This window comes from Balaenoptera musculus, chromosome 3 (genome assembly GCF_009873245.2).
Source record: "Balaenoptera musculus isolate JJ_BM4_2016_0621 chromosome 3, mBalMus1.pri.v3, whole genome shotgun sequence".
Classification (NCBI taxonomy): Eukaryota; Metazoa; Chordata; class Mammalia; order Artiodactyla; family Balaenopteridae; genus Balaenoptera; species Balaenoptera musculus.
In genome coordinates, this window is record NC_045787.1 from 49,747,764 (window position 1) to 49,769,474 (window position 21,711).

General features: G+C 33.1%; 1 protein-coding gene across 7 annotated transcripts in view; it reads left to right on the forward strand.

Moving 5' to 3' along the window:
• RNF180 (ring finger protein 180) overlaps positions 1–21,393 on the forward strand; it is a 285,515-nt gene extending 264,122 nt beyond the window's left edge. For all 7 annotated transcript variants that reach the window (XM_036849071.1, XM_036849070.1, XM_036849069.1 and 4 more), the window contains one exon: positions 20,328–21,393. In XM_036849071.1, coding sequence (XP_036704966.1) covers positions 20,328–20,527 — 200 coding nt within the window. In that variant the 3' untranslated portion in view covers positions 20,528–21,393. The remainder of the gene's footprint in view (positions 1–20,327) is intronic.
• The last annotated feature ends 318 nt before the right edge of the window (positions 21,394–21,711 follow it).

Genomic DNA, 21,711 nt, shown 5'->3' on the forward strand with positions numbered 1-21,711 from the left:
TAAATATAATTATCATAAATTACATACCTTAATGGCAAGTATTATAGTCCTCCAAAATTAAAGGGAAAAAAAACAAGTAAATCACATTTATTTTTTGTACTTAAATTGATAAGTTATAAAAATAAAGACGTGGTACTGCCACAAGACATGTCTTGATAAATTTAAAAAGATTTGAAATCATACAAAGTATCTTCTCAACCACAATGAAATAAGCTAGAAATCAATGAAGAAGGAAACTTGAAAAGCTCACAAATAGGGATTAAATAACACACTTTAAACAAACAGTGGGTCAAAGAATAAAGTGCAAAGGAAATTAGAGGATACCTCATGATGGAGTGATGTCACCATCATGGTCGTGTGAGTTGTTCCTTTTTTTATCTCCCCTTTAATTTAGAACTCTTTGGAGATCTGTTAGTGAGCAAAAATGCCTCTCTGCACAGCACACTAGGACACACATGAGATCCATCCATCTGTGCATCTGAAAGTGGGTGGATTGGACTTGGAGAAGGCTACAAAGCCAAGGGGGACAGTGACAGCAGCAGCACCTGGCAGGAGTGACTTCTCTAATAGGCTGAAAGAGAGAGTGGTGAGTGAGTCTGCCAGGCCACACAGGCTGCAGCTGGACAGAACACAGTGCTCTTTCTGAGGAGGGACCTCCATGACTGGGGGAGGTCATAGAAGAGGGAAGAAGACACACAAAGAGCACTGAAGGGACACATTTCCTGCTGTCTGCCCCAGGATTTCAGTAAGAGGTCAACCCATCGACCTCTGAGACTCCTTAACTCTAAGATCTCCCTACTGAGCCATGGGCACACCCAAAGCCCCAGACACCAAGCCCATACCTCCCTACACTCTGCCACCCGCTTTTTGTCTTTTTATGCCAGCATTTTTCTGCACATGCTCCCAACTTTAGCAGCACATCAGCTCTGGTAAGAGAAACTGAAAATTTGTGCTGTAGTCCACCTTCTGGAAAACAAAGAAAGGTTTCTAATTGCCAATCTGTTTAACTGTTTGTTAGACTCAAAGTAAACAAAACCTTCCAAAATAAGAAAGGTGGTGTTTACTACTTCAAATGTGATGACAGAGGCACATTTCATCAAACACTATGAAAAATCATGGTAATTTGGTATCTCAAAAAGAAAATGACAAATCTCCACCAACTAAACTCAAAGACACTGAATTCTTTATGAGTTAGATTGCAATATTCCAAGTAGCTGTTATGAAGAAATTGAACAATCTGAAAGAAAACTCAGAAAAGCAAATTCATTGAATGCAGGAATAAAATTAACGTACAGGAGGAGTATTTTACCAAAGAAATTGAAATTATTAAAAAAAAAAAAAAAGAACCAAACAAATTCTGGTGCTAAAGAACTCAATAAATGAGATGAAGAATGCATTAGAAAGTATTAAAAATAGAGCAGATCAGATGGAAGAGAGAATTAATTAATTAGTGATCTGGAGGATAGGAATTTAGAAATGATTCAGGTAGAAGAGGAGAGAGAACTAAGATTTCTAAAAAGTGAAGAAACCCTACAAGAATTATGAGACTCCATTAGGAAAGCCAAAGTAATAATAATAGGTATGCCAGAAGAAGAAAGGGAGGAGGGGCAGAGGGTTTATTTAAAAAAAAATAATAATAGCTGAGACTTCCCAAACCTGGGAAGTAATTAGACATACAAGTCCACAAACCTAACAGAACACTTCATTATCTCAATGCAGAAAGACCTTTTTCAAGACATTATAATGAAACTGTAAAACGTCAATGATAAAGAATTTTAATGGCAGCCAGGGGAAAAAGGAAAGTAACCTACCAAGGAACCCTCATTAGGCTATCAGTGAATTTCTCAGCAGAAACTCTACAGGCCAGGAGAGAGTGGGATGAGATATTCAAAGTATTAAAATATACAATTTCCAGCCAAGAATACTCTATCCGGCAAAGTTGTCCTTCAGATATGAAGGAGTAATAAAGTCTTTCCCAGACAAACAGAAGCTGAGGGAGTTTGCCACCACTTGACCTACCTTGCAAGAAACGTTAAAAGGAGTACTTCAAGCTGAAGTGAATAGATGCTAATTAGGGAAACATTAAAAAAAAAAAGTACACAAAACTCTGATAATTGTGATGGTCAGAATTAGAAAACTGTATGTTAGAATAGTATGTTAAGCACTTAATTCTAACATAAAAGTTAAAGGAAAAGAGCATTAAAATATGTATAGCTACAATTTGTTAATGAATTCACAGCACAAAAAGAGGTAATTTGTGATATCAAAAATATAAAAAGGGGAGGAGTAAAAAGGAAGAACATTTATAGCTGAAAAAAGATAAGTTGCTATCAGCAGAAAAAGGACAATTTTATCTATGAGATATTTTATATAAGCCTCATGGTAACCACAAAGCAGAAATGTGGAATAGAGATACAAAATGTAAAAAAGGGAGAGACTGAAAAACTGATCACTGAAAACCACCAATATACAAACATAAAGAGAAGCAGAAGGAAAAAGAAAATAATGGAGATACAAAATAACCAGAAGTCGAAAGATAAAATGGCAGTATCAAGTGCTTGCATATCAATAATCACCCTAAATGTAAATGTGTTGAACTCACCAATCAAAAGGCACAGGTAAAAATACAAGACCCAACTCTATGCTGCCCACAAGAGACTCATTTCAGCTCTAACTACAGACATAGACTCTAAGGATGGAAGATGACATTCCAAGCAAGCAATAACCAAAATAAAGTGGGTGTAGCCATATTTATATCAGACAAAGTTGACTTCAAGCCAAAAATGGCAACAAGAGACAAAGAATGTCATTATATAATGATAAAGGGGTCAATACTCAAGAAGATACAACAGTCATAAATATATATATGCTCCCAACACCTGAGCAGTGAAATATACTATGCAAATACTAACAGATCTTAAGAGAGAAATAGACAACAATACAATAATAGTAGGGTCCTTCAGTACCCCACTATTGACAATGCATAGGTCATCCAGACAGAAAATCAACAAGGATATGTTGAAATGTTAACCACACTTTAGAACAAATGGAATATTATATATATATATATATATATATATATATACATACACACACACACACATATATATATATATAATATTCCATCCAAATGGAGCAAAATATACATCTTTCTCAAGTACATACAGAATATTCTCCAGGTTAGATCATATGATAGGAAACAAAACAAATCTTAGCAAATTTAAGAAGACTGAAATCATACCAACTATCTTTTGTGATCACAGTGGTATGAAACTAGAAATCAAGAGAAGATCTACAAATATGTGGAAACTGAACAATACATTCTGAACAACCAGTGGGTCAAGAAGAAATCAAAAGATAAATAAACTATTTTAAAACAAATGAAAATCCAACATAGACCTTGTGGGATACAGCAAAAGCAGTCTCAGAGGAAAGTTTATAGCAATAAATGCATATATTAAGAAAGATCACAAATAAACAATCTAACTTTATACCTCAAGGAATTAGAAAAAGAATAAATTATGCCCAAAGTAAGCAGAAGAAGGAAGTAATAAAGATCAAAGCAGAAATAAATGAAATAGGGGCCAGAAAAAACAATAGGATCAACAAAACCAAGAGCTGGTTCTTCAAAATTGACAAAATTGTAACTACATTTACCAAGGAAAAAGAAGAGAGAAGACTCAAATAAAATTATAAATGAAAGAGGAGATATTATAGTTGATTCTACAGAAATAATGGGATCATAAGAGATTACAAAACCTAGAAGAAATGCATACATTTCTACAAACACATGACCTTCCAAGGCTGAATCAGGGAGAAATACAAAATCTGAACAGACCAATAAGGAATAAAGAGATTGAATCAGTAATCAAAAACCTCCCAACACAAAAAACCCTAGGACCAGACAGCTTCACTGGCAAATTCTACCAAACATTTTAAGAAGAATTAATACCAGTCTTCTTCAAAGACTCTTCCAAAATATTGGGAGGAGGGAACACATCCAAATTCATTTTACAAGGCCAGTATTACCCTGATACCAAAACCAGATAAGAGTACCATAAAAAAAAAAAAAAGAATGCTATAGGCCAGTACCCCTGATGAATATAGATTCAAAAATTCTCAACAAAATAGTAGCAAACCAAATTCAACAACACATTAAAAGGATTATACATCATGATCAGTGGGATTTATCTTTGGGATGCAAGAATGGCTCAACATATGCAATCAATAAATGGAATATATCACATTAACAAAATCAAAGATTAAAATCACATGATCATCTCATTTGATGAAATTTAACATCCATTCATGACTTTTAAAATCTCAACAAATTAGGTATAGAGGGAATGAACCAAAACATAATAAGGGCCATTTATGACAGTCCCACAGCTAACATTACACTCAATGGAGAAAATTGAAAGCTTTTCCTCTAAGATCAGAAACAAGACAAGGATGCCCACTCTCACCACTCCTATTCAGTATAGTACTGGAAGTCCTAGCTAGAGCAGTTAGACAAGTCAAACAAATTAAAGGCATCCAAACTGGAAAGAAAGAAGTAAAATTGTTGCTATTTGCTGATACATGATTTCTAATATGATATTATACATAGAAAATCCCAAAGAGTCAATCAAAAACTGTTGGAACTAATCAATTATTTCAGTAAAGTAGCAGGATACAAGATCAACATACAGAATTCAGTTGTATTCCTTCACACTAATGATGAAACATCTGGAAAAGAAATAACACTATCCCATTCACAACAGCATCAAAAACAAGAAAATACTTAGGAACAAATTTAACCAAGGTAATGAAAGATATATACTATGAAAACTATAAGACTTTGATTAAAGAAATTGAAGAAGGCTCAAAAAAATGGAAAGACATCCTATGTTCATGGATTGGAAGAATTAATGTTGTTAAAATGTTCATACTACCCAATACCATCTACAGATTCAATGCAGTACTCATCAAATACCAAAGGCACTCTTAACAGAAATAGAAGAAACAATCCTGAAATTTGTGTGAAACCACAAAAGACTGAGTAACCAAAGCAATCTTGAGGAAAAATAACGTTGGAGGTATCATGCGTCTGGATTTCCAACTATACTATAAAGCCATAGTAATTTTTTAAAAGTATGGTACTGGCACAGAAATATACACATAGAACAATGGAATGGAATAGAGAGCCCAGAATCAAATCCTAGCATATACAGTAGACTAATATTCAACAAGGGAGCCAAGAACACCCAATGGGAAAAGGTGCTGGGAAAACTGGAGAACCACATGCAGAATAATGAATTTGGACCACTGTCTCATACCACTCACAAATATTAACCCAAAATGAATCAAAGACTTAAACATAAGATCTGATACCATAAAAACTAGAAGAAAACATAAGGAAGAAGTTCCTCAACATTGGTCTAGGTAATGATTTTCTGATATGATGCCAAAAGCACAGACAGCAAAAGCAAACATCAAGAGATGGAACAACATCAAACTTAAAAGCTTCTGCACAGCAAAAGAACAATTAACAAAATTAGATAACCTACAGAATGGGAGAAAAATTTTGCAAGCCAATTTTGCAAGGGGTTAAAATCCAAACTATATAAGGAACTCGTACAACTTAATAACAAAAAGATAAACAATCCAATTAAAAACTGCATGGAACTAAATAGACATTTTTTCCAAAGAGGACATCAGAATAGCCAACAGGCACATGAAAAGATGCTTAACATCACTAATCATCATGGAAATGCAAATCAAAACTATGAGATATCACTTCATACCTGTTATATAGAATGACTATCCTCAAGAAGACAGAAGACAACAGATGCTTGTGGGGATATGATGAAAGGAGAACTTTTATACACTGTTGGTGGGAATGTAGATTTGTCCAACCACTATGGAAAACAATATGAAGGTTCCTCAAAACATTAAAAATCTACCATATGATCCAGCAATTCCACTTCTGGGTATATACCTAAAGGAAATGAAAACAGGATTTTGAAGATATATATGTACACCCATTTTTATTGCAGCATTATTCACAATAGTCAAGATATGGAAACCTAAATGTCCATCAATGGATGAATGGATAAAAAAGATGTGGTGTATATATACAATGGAATTATATTCAGCCATGAGAAAGGAAGGTATCCTTCCATTTGTGACAACATGGATGGACCTTGAGGAAAATATACCAACTGAGATAAGTCAGACAGAAAAAGACCAAATACTGTATAATTTGACTTATATGTAGACTCTAAAAAAGAAAAACTCATAAAAAACAGTAAAATGATGGTTACCAAGGGGTAGTGGGGATGTGGAGGAATAAGATTGAAGTTGTTTAAGGGTCCAAACTTGCAACAAGTAGTAAATAAGCCATAGAGATCTAATGCACAGCATAATTAATATAGACAACAATATTGTACTACAATCATCAAACTTGCTGAGAGACTAAAAATTATCTCAAACACTGAAAAAAGGGATAATTATGCAATGTGATAGATGTACTAAGTATTGCTGCAGTGGCAATCATATTAAAATGTATAAATGTATCAAATTGATACCTTAAATTTATATGATGTCATATGTCAAATATATTCAATTTAAAAAACTGGAGAAAAAAATAAAATACATCAAGATGAATGAAAAATAAACAACATACCAAAACTTATGAGATATAGCAAAAGCAGTGCTCAGAGGAAAATTTATAGCTATAAATGCCTACATTAAAAGAGAAAAAAATCCTCAAACCAATAACATAATTTTATACCTTGAGGAACTAGAAAAAGAGGAGCAATCTAAACCTAAAACTAGCGGAAGTAAGGAAATAATAAAGATTAGAATGGCAGTAAATGAAATACAGAATAGAAAAACAATGGAGAAAAATCAACAAAACCAAAAGTTGGTTCTTTTAAAATATCAAAAGAGTTGGCAACCCTTTAGCTAGACCGACAAAGAAAAAAGAAGATGCAAATAAATAACTAGACTCAGAAATAAAAGTAGAGGCTTCACTACCAACCTTACAGAAAAAAAAAAAAAAATAGTATACAAGAATACTATGAGCAATTGTATGACAACAAATTAGATAACCTAGATAGAATGGACAAATTTCTAGGAACACAAATTATCTAAACTTCTTAAGAATAAATAGAAAATCTCAACACACTTATAACAAATAAAGTACTTGAATCAGTAATCAAAAACCTCCCAAAAAGGCAGGGACCAAATGACATCACTGGTGAATTCTACCAAAATTTAAAGAAGTAACCCCAATCTTTGTTAAACTCTTGCAAGAAATTGAAGAGAAGGGAATACTTCCTAACTCATTCTATGAGGCCAGCATTGCTCCAATATTAAAGCCATACAAAGACATCACAAAAAAAGATTACAGACCAATGTCCCTTATAAATGTAGATGCAAAATCCTTCAAAAATTACTAGGAAACTGTACAGTATGACCAAATGGTATTTATTCCAAGTATGCTAGGGTGGTCTAACATAAGAAAATCAATATTTTGATTAATATACCATATATTATATACCATATTATACCATATTAATAGAATGCATACAGGCATTTGACAAAATCAAGCACCTTTTTTACCAAAAATTCAGAATACTAGGAATAGAAAGGAACTTCCTCAACATGACAACAGGCATTTATAAAAAAAAAACTCACAGGTAACATCAAACTCTGTGAAAGACTGAAAACTTTCCCCCTAAGATTAAGAACAAGACAAGGATGCCTGCTTTAACCACTGCTATTCAACACTGCTCTAGAAATTCTAGCCATAACAGTTAGATAAGAACAAGAAATAAAAGGAATCCAAATTGGAAAGGTAGAAGTAAACTTATATATAGAAAATCCCAAAGAATCTAAGAGAAAGCTACTAGAACTAATAAAATATCCAGCAAAGTTTCAGGTTACAGCATCAACACACAGCACTCAGTTGTGTTCACCAACAGAGAACAATCTGAAAAGGATATTAAGAAAGCAGTTTCATTTACAACAGCATCTAAAAGAATAAATAACTAGGAAAAAATTTAACCAAGGATGGTTACTTGTATACTGAGAACTATAAAACATAACTGAAAGAAATTAAAGAAGACCTAAATAAATGGAAAGATATCCTGTGTCCATGGATTAGAAGACTTAATATTGTTAAGATATCAGTACTAGCTACAGCTATCAGTAGATTCAATGCAATACCTATCAAAATTACTATAGCCCATTTTGTAGAAATGGAAACCTGGTCCTTAATATCAAGGGGCCCTGAGTAAACAAAAAAAATTCTTGAAAAAGAAGCACAATGTGGTAGAATCACACTTTCTATTTCAAAACTTACTACAGGAATCAAAACAGTATGATACTAGCAAAAGGATATGGAATAGAAATGGAATAGTAACTCTAGAAATAAACCCATATGTCTATGGCCACTTGATTTTTGGAAAGGGTGCTAAGGCCATTCAATGGGGGAAAGAATAGTCTCTTCAACAGATAATGCTAGGACAACTGGATTTCCACATGCACAAGAATAAAATTGGACCCCCTACTTCATACTTTGTACAAAAATTAACTCAGAATGGATCAGTGCCCTAAGTATAAAACATAAAACTCTTAAAAGAAAATATAGGGGTAAATCTTCATGACCAAACAGATTCTTAGGTATGACACCAAAAGCATAAGCAAATAAATAAATTGAACTTCATCAAAATTAAAAATTTTGTGCATCAAAAGGAAAGTATCAAGAAGGTAAAAATACAACCCACATAATGGGAGAAAATGTTTGCAAATTATATCTGATAATGGTTTAATACCCAGAACATATAAAGAACTCAAGAAGACAAACAACCCAGTTAAAAAATGGGCAATGGACTTCAATAGACATTCTTCCAAAGAGTATATACAAATAGCCAATAAACACATGAAAAGATACACAACATCATTAGTCATTAGGAGAATTAATGCAAATCAAAACCACAATGAGATTCACACCTACTATAATGACTATAATTTTTTTAAAAAAATAACAAATGTTGGCAAGGATGTGGAGAAATTGGAACCCTTGTGCATTGCTAGCAGGGATGCAAAATGACATATTGCACTGGAAAAAAAAAAAAACAGTCTGGAGTTTTCTCAAAATGCTAAACATAGAATCACCACGTGACATAACAGTTCTACTCTTGGGTATATACTCAAAGGAATTGAAAGCAGGGACTCAAACAAATACTTGTTTGCCAGTGTTCAATGCAGCATTATTCACTATAGCCAACAGATGGAAACAACCCAATTATCTAAGAACAAATTAATGGATTAAAAAAATATGGTATATACATACAATGGAATATTATTCAGCCATGAAAAGGAATGAAGTTTTCATACATCATGCAGTAACAGTGAACCTTGAAAACATTATGTTAAGTGAAATAAGCCAAACATAAAAGGATGAATACTGCATGATCCCACTTCTGTGAGATATCTTAGAACAGGCAAAGTCATAGAGACAGAAAGTAGATTAGAGGTTGCCAGGAGCAAAGGAGAGCAGGGAATTGGGGAATTATTGCTTAATGGCTACAGAGTATCTCTTTGTGGTAATGAAAAAAAATGTTGGAAATAAATAGTGGCAGTGGTTGCTTAACTTTGTGAATGTAATTAATGCCACTGAACTGTATAGTAAAAATGCCAAATTTCATGTTATTTGTGTTCTATCACAATAAAAAAATACTTTTAGAAAAAAAAACACATGGTTCTGGGACTTCCCTGGTGGTGCAGTGGTTAAGACTCTGTGCTCCCAATGCAGGGGGCCCGGGTTCGATCCCTGGTCAGGGAATTAGATCCCACATGCATGCCGCAACTAAGAGTTCATATGCCTCAACTAAGGAGCCGGCAAGCCACAACTAAGGAGCCCACGAGCTGCAACTAAGGAGCCCGTGAGCTGCAACTAAGGAGCCCACCTGCCACAACTAAGACCTGGCGCAACCAAATAAACTAATTAAAAAAAACAACAACAACACATGGTTCTCACTTCTTACCTGGTTACAGAAACAAAACATTTAAGAATTATATAATTTAGCCCAATAACTTTAAAACGATATTGAAATGTCAGTAGTTGTTATAGAATATGTTGCAACCTGCAATATATTTTAGTTTATTCAATATAAAAAGTTAATTTTGCAGGATTAATAAATATATTTGACCCTGCAATCCTAAAGATATAGAAGATAAAGATGAAATTTAAAATCCATTTTGCATTAACTTTTCATGTCTATTAACAGAGTAACTCTATACCTGCTTGTGACTAAAAATATCACTCCACCTCTACTAAGTCTTATTTATATCAAATTTTGACACAGAATTCTTATGTAACATGAAGAATATAGAGCAATAAAACACCATGATTTAACCTTTTGTCTGTCCCATCACACACGAAGGATAGGACATATCCCCTTTTTAATACTGATTTCAGGGCTCTCTGAATTAACCTCTAAAGTTTTTTTCATAAGAACTACGAAATGTACCTCAAATATATTCATAATAATATTCAATACATTCTGAAAATATAGTTGAGAAGCTTGATTTGGGACATTCTCAGAAATATGCTAATATATTCATTGTACTCTCTGAAGTCTATCCTTATATACATACATTCATCCATCCATTCAATAAACACACTTAGTACCCACTATAAGCACTGTGCAAGTTGCTAAAATTACAAAAATGAATGAGATAATTGTTGACAGTCTTTCTGTCTCTGAAAGAATCTTCAAAATATAGAGCCTACTTTATGGTCTTTGATGATGAATATAAATTTGAACCATATTCTGGGGAGAAAAGGTCATGCCTTGTTTTCTAGAATATGAGAAATCCTTATGAGGTAAAATTGTTCTTACAAAATAGAATTTATGGAGAGGCAGAAGTACCTGTATGAGATTCTGGAATGCTGGTTCTTCTTTATATTCTTCCTAAATATGATAGTGACTTGGAGATTTTCTTCACAGTTCTTTCTCACTCTTTGATTTCACACAATGAATTTCTCCAAGAGCTTTATCTTTTTTTTTTTTTTTTCCATGTGGGGAAACAAGTCAGTTTCAACTTTTGTGATTATCATCCTTTTCTTTAATAGTTTTAAAAGTCACTTCATTATTTTCAGTCAGAATTAGTTTTTCCCTTAACTCCTAGGTGCTCTGCTCCACATCATCCTAAGCTTTAGGACCCAGGATAACAGAGCAGCCTCTATCTGGTACACTGCTGGTTGTGGAGGAGGAAAAGAGACAGCTGCAGGATCTCAAACTGATAAATGCTCTACCCAGAAGCACCACACAGCATTTTCTTTGGACAGTTGTTTTCGTTTGTCAAGTCTGGTGGCCATGCCTAAGGGGCAGGGAAGTGCAAACAAACCAGGTACTCGGGAGACCAGAATATTTGTGTAAAGCCCTAAATGTACCACAGCCATGAAAATTTTAGTCCAATTTGTTTAAAAACTTGAATAGAATGGATAATGCTATATAAAAGTTACCAAAAGGGACTCAGGAATAACTAGAAAACATTAATATACCAACAACTATTAAAGAAATTGATTGGTGTTTAAAAATCTACACCCACACCTGAAAAGACTACAGGCCCAAGTGGTTTTATAGGTTAGATTTAGTCAAGCCATCAAGAATTCTAGTTTTATGCAAACCATTCCAGAGAATAAAAAGAGAGCACAAGATTGCCAGTGTCAGAACAAAGGCAGTCAGTGCCTCTTGCTTGCAAGATATGCAGACACACAGAGATCCATGGAGAATTGTCACCTAACTGCCAACATGTTTTATGAAGACAATAAAATCATGATATACAAACCAGGCAAAAATCGCATAAAACAGAAAATTATAGACCAATCTTCCTTACAAACATAGGCATAAAAATGCCACATAAAATATATAAAGTTGAATTCATCAATGTGTAAAAACGATTATCATGAACACACGGAATTTATCCTGGGTATGAAGGAATGATAAAACATTGGAAAATCTATCACTTTAATTCATCACTTTAACAGATTTTTAAAAAATTATTCAACATTTTAAAAAATCTACTATTTGAATTCATCACATTAACAGATTAAAGAAGAAAACCATATGAACATCTTGATATAGAGAAACTATTTTGACTTGACCAAATAATCAGTATGTTTAATATTGGCACAAGAATCCAAATCATCTGATTCCTTGAGGAGTATGATTTTCACTGCACTACACTTTTTTTCCTAATAGTTTATGGCAAAAAAAAGAGTATGTGTCTTTATTGTGTCCTTTACTTTAAAATAGCATAATTAAAATATACTAATAATATTGACTATTCTTTAAACCATGTGTTGATAACAAACTAATTATTATCAGGTTATCACTAATAATAAGTTGTGCTTAAGTCTGTGAAAAAGTGAATTCCTGGTACAGAAGCTTCTCACTCCGTTAACTCCAATCCAAATCCTTTTTTGGAATGAAGTGGTTGTATATATTAAAATATATACATTGACTGTTATTATAATGGTTTTAAGTGTACTGTCTCCTAGACCATGCACTTTAAATGGGGGCAAAAACTGGTTCTTGGGGCACCAAAATAATCTTAGATGTTACAGTCGTTTGAGGCCCTCAAGAGCTCAACCCTACCTGAGCAAATTTCATTCCTTATTTTTAATTTCTCTCATTAAGGAGAAATTTGGTTTAATTTGATTTACTGATTAGAATATTTAATTTGAGATAAATTTAAATTTAACATTTTTTTTCTCCTTACAGGAGTGATAATGAAAAAAAAAAAAGATTGAGAAACTGTTCTAGACTCTGAGTTTCTTAAGACAGGAACCATGTCTTATAATATCTTTAAATCCTCAGCCTCTAAGAGATAGCACGTATACTCTTCCTAAATTTTTAATCAATTCCATATTTTCAGTATCTGATGTTCTGACAGTCTATTTAAAGTTAACTGCTTTAGAGAAATCAACTCATACTTGAAGGAAACAGTTTCTCAGCATTTGTTTGAACAAACAATGGTAAGCATATTGATTTATTCAGAAAAGGTAGACATAATATGAAGAACAAGAACTGACAAGAAAAGCAGCTTCTTCCTAATATTCAAAGTAGCAGTAACAATAGTAATAAAAATATAAGAATCTAACATTTATTGAAACTTTACTATCGGCCAGGAATGTGCTTTATATGTATTAATTCATCTAATCCTTATATTAGCCCAATGAATTAGGTACTTACATTGCCATCATTTTACAGTGGAATCTGCAGTTAATCTCTGTGATTAGTATTCTGGCAATTTTTCTAATTTCGTAATCAATATAATATTTACTAAGTAACTGTCAGTGAGGTCATTTTCTTTTAGTCTGATTTTGATTTAGAAATTCCAATCCTCTCATTCAATTTACAGCTTTGGAAATTCCAAAATTATTACAAACACCTACTCACTCCTTCCCCACTTAAAAAATTTTTTTTAAGAAATTAACCAAGTAATGATCATTATCCACCTTACCTATAAACACACATTACATAAGCCGTCTGGGTCAACATCACCTTCTGATGTTCAGAGCTAGAAATTTTGTAATTTGGTGTCTTCCTGCACTGCCTTCTTTTTCCCTCATTCCACCAATAAAGGAAATTACCATTAATGAGGACACTTCTAGAGTGAAAGGGGCACTATTAGTAATTATACCAAGACATAAGAGTAACTGAGACTGTCCTGGGGAAACCAGTATGTATGATCACCATACTCATAATTCTGCATCTTTTGTGCCTTGTTTACTCTCAGTTCTACTGTTTTCTACAACTATGCCATTAATACAGTTATTCTTTGGCCCAAACAACTGAACGTTTTGAATCTGAAGAATCTAAGGCCTCTAAATATTCCTTTTGGACAGAAAAATCACATATTTTAAAATACAGTAGTAATGGTAATAATTTCCAGTAACAATGTTACCTGTTTTCCAGCCTATATTTGTGAAAGGTTTTTGAAAAGGTATATAAACTGCTTTGGGAACATTTGTGTTTATGTATTAGAATAATTTTTGAATGTGAGAAAAACTCTTCCCACTTCCCCTCTCTCCTACACAAACAGAAAGGCCCCTTTCCTTTTAAGATACTGAGTATAGTTTAGAGAACAGTAGTTAGATAGTCGTAAATAGCTGTTAGGATTGAAATCCCCTAAATATGCTCTCCAAAATAGAATGCCTACAGGCTGGTGCGAGACAATCCCTTGGAATGTGGGAAAATAACATTAAAATTTCTGTTATGATTATTGAAACAGAAGAAAAGTTAAATTTTACTAATACTTAGTGAGGACTGACACTGGCATCCTTACTTACATGTTATGATGGTATGTAATGTTAGCCGAGGAAAACTGTAAGTTTGACAATATGAATAGCTGACTTCATTAGTTTGTTAGTTTTGCAGGTGTTGCAATATCTTGAAGTTTAATATGACCAGTTAAATGGATTTTGGATATTATCTAGTTTTAGCTAAACTACCAGCACAAGGTGCACAAGAAACTTAAACAGACTCCTATAAAGAAATCAGATTGACAATAATACTGATAAGGCAAACAAAAAAATAGAAGAGCTGACACATCATTCTAGTATAAGCTTTTTGTAAGCTATAAAAGTTATTTTTAAAAATAAAATATGATAGAAAGTCAGCCAAAAACATTAGAAATTATTAAAAACCTATTTGAAATATGTCTGTAAAATGTATTCTAAAATATCACTTAACATTTATCTCATCTTTCTTAATTTCATGTTTTTAATCTACATAATATAAGTAAATGTAATTTACAAATAAACACTGAAAACTATAAAATATCAATGAAAGAAATTGAAGATGACAAAACTAAATGAAAAGCTATTCCATGTTCATTGATTAAAAGAATTAATGTAGGGGTAGGGAAGTAGGAGGTACAAACTATTAGGTATAAAATAAGGTACAAGGATATATTGTACAACATGGAGAATATGGCCAATATCTTTTAATAACTATAAATGGAGTATAACCTTTAAAAATTGTAAATCACTGTATTGTACACCTGTAACTTTTATAATTATATAACTGTATGGCAACTATAGTTCAATTAAAAAATAAAATTTAAAAAAGAATATTGTTAAGATGTCTGTACTACTCAAAGCAAAATAAAGATTCAACACAATTCCTATCAAAATACTAACAGCAGTTTTCACAGAAACAGAAAAAAAAATTCTAAAATTGGTATGGAACCACAAAAGATTCCAAATAGAGCAACCTTGAGAAAGAACAGAGTGGGAGGTATCACTTCCTGATTTCAAATTATATTGGAAATCTGTAGTAATCGGAATAGTGTGGTATTGGCATAAAAACAGACTCATAAACCAGTGGAACACCATGGAAAGCCCAGAAATAAACCCACACATACACAATCAACTACTTTTCAATAAGGGTGCCAGGAATACACAATGGGGAAAGGATACTCTCTTCAATAAATGGTATTGGGAAAACTGGATTGCCGTATGCAAAAGAGTGAAACTGGACCTCTGTGTTACACCATACACAAAAATCTACTCAAAATAGATTAAAGAGTTAAATGTAAGATTTGAAACCATAAAACTTTACAAGAAAACATACAGGATAAGCTTCTTGACAATGGCCTTGGCAATTTGTTTGGGTGTTTTGTTTTGTTTTGTTTTTTGGATATGACCACAAAAGCTCAGGCAATAAAAGCAAAAATAAACAAGTGGACTACATCAAACTAAAAAGCTTCGGCATGGCAAAGGAAACAAATAAAATCAAAAGGCAACCTATGGATTTTGAGAAAATATATACGAACCATAAATCTGATAAAAGACACTGGACATTTGCTAAGAAAGTAGACAGCAGGTACTCTCACAACAACAAAAAAGATAATTATGTGAGGAGATGGATATATTAATTAGCTTGACTATAGTAATCATTTCACTATATATTATATATCAAATCATCCTGCTTTACACCTTAAAGATATACATTTTCTATTTTAAAATAGAAAATAAAACATATGTAAACAATAATTTAGAATTATTCTTGATCAAAGAAATTTGACTTTAAGTAACCATACTATAATACTCAGGTGAATGCAGCCTTTCTGTCAAAATAAGCAGCCTGATCTAGAGCATAATATTTAACATTACTTTTGTTATTGTTACATAACAAGTTATTAAAATAGATGAACCAGAATCTGCTTCAAGCTTGAGCCTCATGGAACCTTTACCACCAGAGTTACTAGCAAGTACTAGAATATATCTTTTCTGCTCAGTTTATTGTGTTGTCCCCACTCACCAACACTAACAAGCACAGAAATACATTAGTAGGCAGTAGATAAGTACAAAGCAAAGGTTAATAATCAGGTTATTCATCTTAAAAAATATATAATTTTGAAGGTCTCTAAAAACAAAATTCAGTGTTGGTCAGCCAACAAAAACAGGTTGCCACTGAGTATACTCAAACTGTAAATAATTAGCATATAAGTATCACAAAATAAAAAGAACAGCATTTCACGAGATGTAATATTTCTCAGAAATGTCATATTCATTTAGTCATAAATGGACTATTGCTTACTTTCAATATTTACTTTCTATATAATCTCCTTAAGTAGGTCCATGCTTGGAAACTTATAAGAATTAAAGCTCAGTTTCTTCAAAGAAGTATCATTTTGTCTGTCCAGTTTATTCAATGCTAAAGCATAATGAAAGACATTTTTCTTATAGAATTTTGCACAAATGACTTAGTGAAATTCTCAAGGTATAAGATAGAAGGTTAAGTTGGTGATCAGAAGTAACAAACATTAATTGTGAGAGTAGTTGTAAAAATAAAACATGAATGAAGTTTAAATTTAGAAAATGCTCTCATGGGAAAATAATTTACATTTGAACCTCACAATTTTTTTTCATTTGCTATTTTTTAATTTTAATCTTATATTGGAGTAGAGTTGATTAACAATGTTGTGTTACTTTCAGGTATACAGTAAAGTGATTCAGTTATACATATACATGTATGTATTCTTTTTCTAATTCTAATTCCCATTTAGGTTATTACAGATATTGAGCGGAGTTCCCTGTGCTATACAGCAGGTCCTTGTTGGCTATCTATTTTAAATATAGCAGTGTGTACATGTCAATCCCAAACTCCCAGTCTATCCCTCCCCCCCACCTTCCCCCATGGTAACCATAAGTTCCTTCTCTAAGTCTGGGACTTTGTTTCTGTTTTGTAAGTAATTTCATTTGTATCATTTTTTTTAGATTCAGCATGTAAACAATATCATATGATATTTGTCTTTATCTGACTTACTTCACTTAGTATGATAATCTCCAAGTCAGCCCATGTTGCTGCAAATGGCAATATTTCATTTTCTTTAATGGCTGAGTAATATTCCATTGTATATATGTACCACATGTTCTTTATCCACTCATCTGTAAATGGACATTTAGGTTTATTCCATGCCTTGGCTATGGTAATTAGTGCTGCAATGAACATTGGGGTGAATGTATCCTTTTGAACCATGTTTTTCTCCAGATATATGCCCAGGAGTGGGATTGCAGGATCATATGATAGCTCTATTTTTAGTTTCTTAAGGAACCTCCATACTGTTCTCCACAGTGTCTCTACCAATTCATTCCCACCAACAGTGTATAGGGTTCCCTTTTCTCCACACCCTCTCCAACATTTATTGTTTGTAGACTTTTTGATTATGGCCATTCTGACTGTTATGAGGTGATATCTCACTGTAGTTTTGACTTGAATTTCTCTACTAATTAGCGATGTTGAACATCTTGTATCTCTTGATCATGTGCCTCTTGGCCATCTGTATGTCTTCTTTGGAGAAATGTCTATTTAGGTCTTCTGCCCATTTTTTGATTAGGTTGTTCTTAAAATTTGTATGGAAACACAAAAGACCTCGAATAGCCAAAGCAATCTTGAGAAAGAAAAACAGAGCTGGAGGAATCAGGCTCTCTGACTTCAGACTACACTACAAAGTTACAGTCAGCAAAAAAGTATGGTAGGGGCTTCCCTGGTGGTGCAGTGGTTAAGAATCCACCTGCCAATGCAGGGGACATGGGTTCGAGCCCTGGCCCAGGAAGATCCTACATGCCACAGAGCAACTAAGCCCATGCACCACAACTACTCAACCTGCGCTCTAGAGCTCGCATGCCACAACTACTGAGCCCATGTGCCACAACTACTGAAGCCCGCACGCCTAGAGCCCATGCTCCGCAACAACAGAAGGCACTACAATGAGAAGCCCGCGCACCACAACGAAGAGTAGCCCCCAGTCGCCGCAACCAGAGAAAGCCCGTGCACAGCAACGAAGACCCAATGCAGCCAAAAATAATAAAAATAAAAAATAAATAAATTTTAAAAACAAAACAAAAAAACAGTATGGTACTGGCACAAAAATAGAAATATAGATCAATGGAACAGGATAGAAATCCCAAAAATAAACCCACACACCTAAGGTCAATTAATCTATGACAAAGGAGGCAAGACCATACAATGGAGAAAAGACAGTCTCTTCAATAAATGGTGCTGGGAAAACTGGACAGCTACATGTTAAAAAAAAATGAAATTCGAACATTCTTTAACACCATATACAAAATTAATCCATTTTGAGTTTAAGACCTAAATGTAAGACCAGATACTATGAAACTCTTAGAGGAAAACATAGGCAGAACACTCTGACATAAATCGCAGCAATGTCTTTTCTATCCATCTCCTAGAGTAATGGAAATCAACAAAAATAAACAAATGGGACCTAATTAAACTCAAAAGCTTTTGCCCATCAAAGGAAACCATAAACAAAATGAAAAGACAACCCACAGAATGAGAGAAAATATTTGCAAATCACACAACTGACAAGGGATTAATCTCCAAAACTTACCAACAGCTCATGTGGCTCAATATCAAAAAATGAGCCTCACAAATTTTTGAATTAAGTCATCAGATGATATAGATGAGAAATCTGAGACCAAAAGAGATAAATTACCTTGCCCCAAGTACATGACAGATCAAAAATAGTCTCCTAAAATATTTGCAAATGATATGACCAATAAGGAGTTCATATCCAAAATATATAAAGAACTTATACAACTCAATATCAAAAAAAAAAACCCAATTAAAAAATGGGCAGAAGACCTGAACAGACATTTTTCCAAAGAATACCTATAGATGACCAACAGGAACAGGAAAAGATGCCCAACATCACTAATCATCAGAGAAATGCAAATGAGTATCACCTTACACCTGTAGAATGGCTACCATCAAAAACACCACAAATAACAAATTTGGAGAAAAGGGTACCCTAGTACATTGTTGGTAGCAACGTAAATTGGTGCAGCCACAATGGAAAACAGTATGAAGGTTCCTCAAAAAACTAAAAATAGAACTACCATATGGTCCAGCAATTCCATTCCTGAGTATATGTCCAAAGAAAACGAAAACAGTAATTCGAAAAGATATATGCACCGCGATGTTCATAGCAACATTGTTTACAATAGCCAGGATATGGAATCAATGTAAGCATCCATCAACAGATGAAGGGATAAAGATGTTATACATACACACACACACACACACACAATGCAATATTACTCAGCCATAAATAAAAGCATGAAATTTTGCCACTTGCAACAACATGGAAGGACCTGGAGGATATTATGCTTAGTGAAATGAGTCAGACAGAGAAATACAAATACTGTATGTTATCATTTATATGTGGAATCTAAAAAATAAAGTGAATGAATATATCATAACAGAAACAAACTCACAGATATAGAGAAGAAACTAGAGGTTCCCAGTGGGGAGAGGCAAGGGAGGAGGGGTAAGAAGAGGTAGGGGATTAAGAGGTACAAACTACTATGTATTAAAATAAACAAGCTACAAGGATATATTGTATAGCACAGGAAATATAGCCAATATTTTATAATAACTTTAAATGGAGTATAATCTATAAAAATATTTTTATGTTATATACTTGAAACTAATATTATAAATCAACTATACTTCAATTTTTTAAAAAAGGATAGTTTCCTGACTCCATATTCCATGCTCTTTGCTAATTTTACTGTCCCCCCTTAAAACCCTTAACTGAAAAAAAAAAAAAAAAAAAGACTTCTGATAGTTGCTTATCATTAAAAAAAATAAAACTGTCAGGAATACAATATACCACTCAATGAAATCAAGATATGCTCTGGTCGTGATACTTCTGTTCATAATGCAGCTTCCTTTCTGAGCACTTAAACTGAATTTAATGAGCTTTAAATAATATGTTCATATATCTTCCAGGTTTCCACAGACGTGCAGCTCCAGTTACAAGAAGGCAGTTTCCACATGGTGCACATAGGATGGATTATCTGCACTTTGAGGATGATAGCCGTGGATGGTGGTTTGACATGGATATGGTGATCATCTATATTTATTCAGTGAACTGGGTCATTGGATTCATTGTTTTCTGCTTTCTTTGCTATTTTTTCTTTCCATTTTAGGAATTTTCATACCTTACTATGGTTGAACAATTACAAATGATGTAGGTAACAATTACTTAAACATTTTTTTAAATGTGCTTTGAAATTTTTATAATGTTGCATTATATAAATTGTTGGTGTTTATAGAAAATCTGAGAATGGACTTATTTATGAATGTTTTTCATGTAACAAACTAAACTTTATTCAAGAGCTAATCTATCTAGCACTTAGCAACAACGCACTGTTAATTTCATAGTTCTTGGTTTGGGATTTGTGGCTCTAATTTTACAATGTCACTTTTACATTTATCTTGATTTTATAGACTGAGGTTTTCCCTCCACTTAAAAATAGTAAAAATGTAAAATTAAATGATAATTTGAGTAGATATTATCATTAATGATAATATATTTAGTCAATCATCACTTATCCTCAGGCAAGTTATATACATTAAAGATAAACCATATCCTCTGGGAACTAATCTAGCAGGGTATATACAGTTTTGGTTTCCAATTATCTCTACATATGTCCTTATGTTCCTTTCTGTTACCAAGACAGCTGACTATCCTTTTTTGTAGAGACCTAATAATAGCATTAGTGCAACATTTTAAACTATTACAAGAACAGAATATTAAACACAAAAAGAAAAGCAAAAAACAAAAAACAAAGCTGAGATTAATTCCCACCAGTAGAGACTTAGCAAAATATATTAACACTTTTCCAATTGCAGGATTATTCACTTGAGGAAATTAAAAATTTACTGACTGACAGACACTCAGTAGCCTAAAAGAACAATGCATGTCCAACATGTAGTTAATTTAGTGATTCTTTTAACTTGGACATTGTCAAATATATTGTAAATGTGCAATAAAGAGTGGCTTTTACATTTTTTCATTGTTATTAACTAATTTAATGTCTGGAATAAAGAATTGTTAGAAATAGGCTTATGGGTTTATAGAAAGAAAACCTGATATTTATTTTTATTTATTATTACAGTAATCCCTGGAATTAGTCTTCCCTTATTAATTTTTTTTTTTTTAAAAAGGAGATCTGAATGATCCCAGTACAAGAAAGAATTTGGGTAGGTATTCCAATGTTAAAAGTGAGAAAACTAAAGCACAGAGAAGTAAGCTTATTTATTTCAGTCACTTAGGTAGTCTTTGTGTAACCTAGAACAAAAGGTTTTTTGTTTTTTTTTTGGGTTTTTT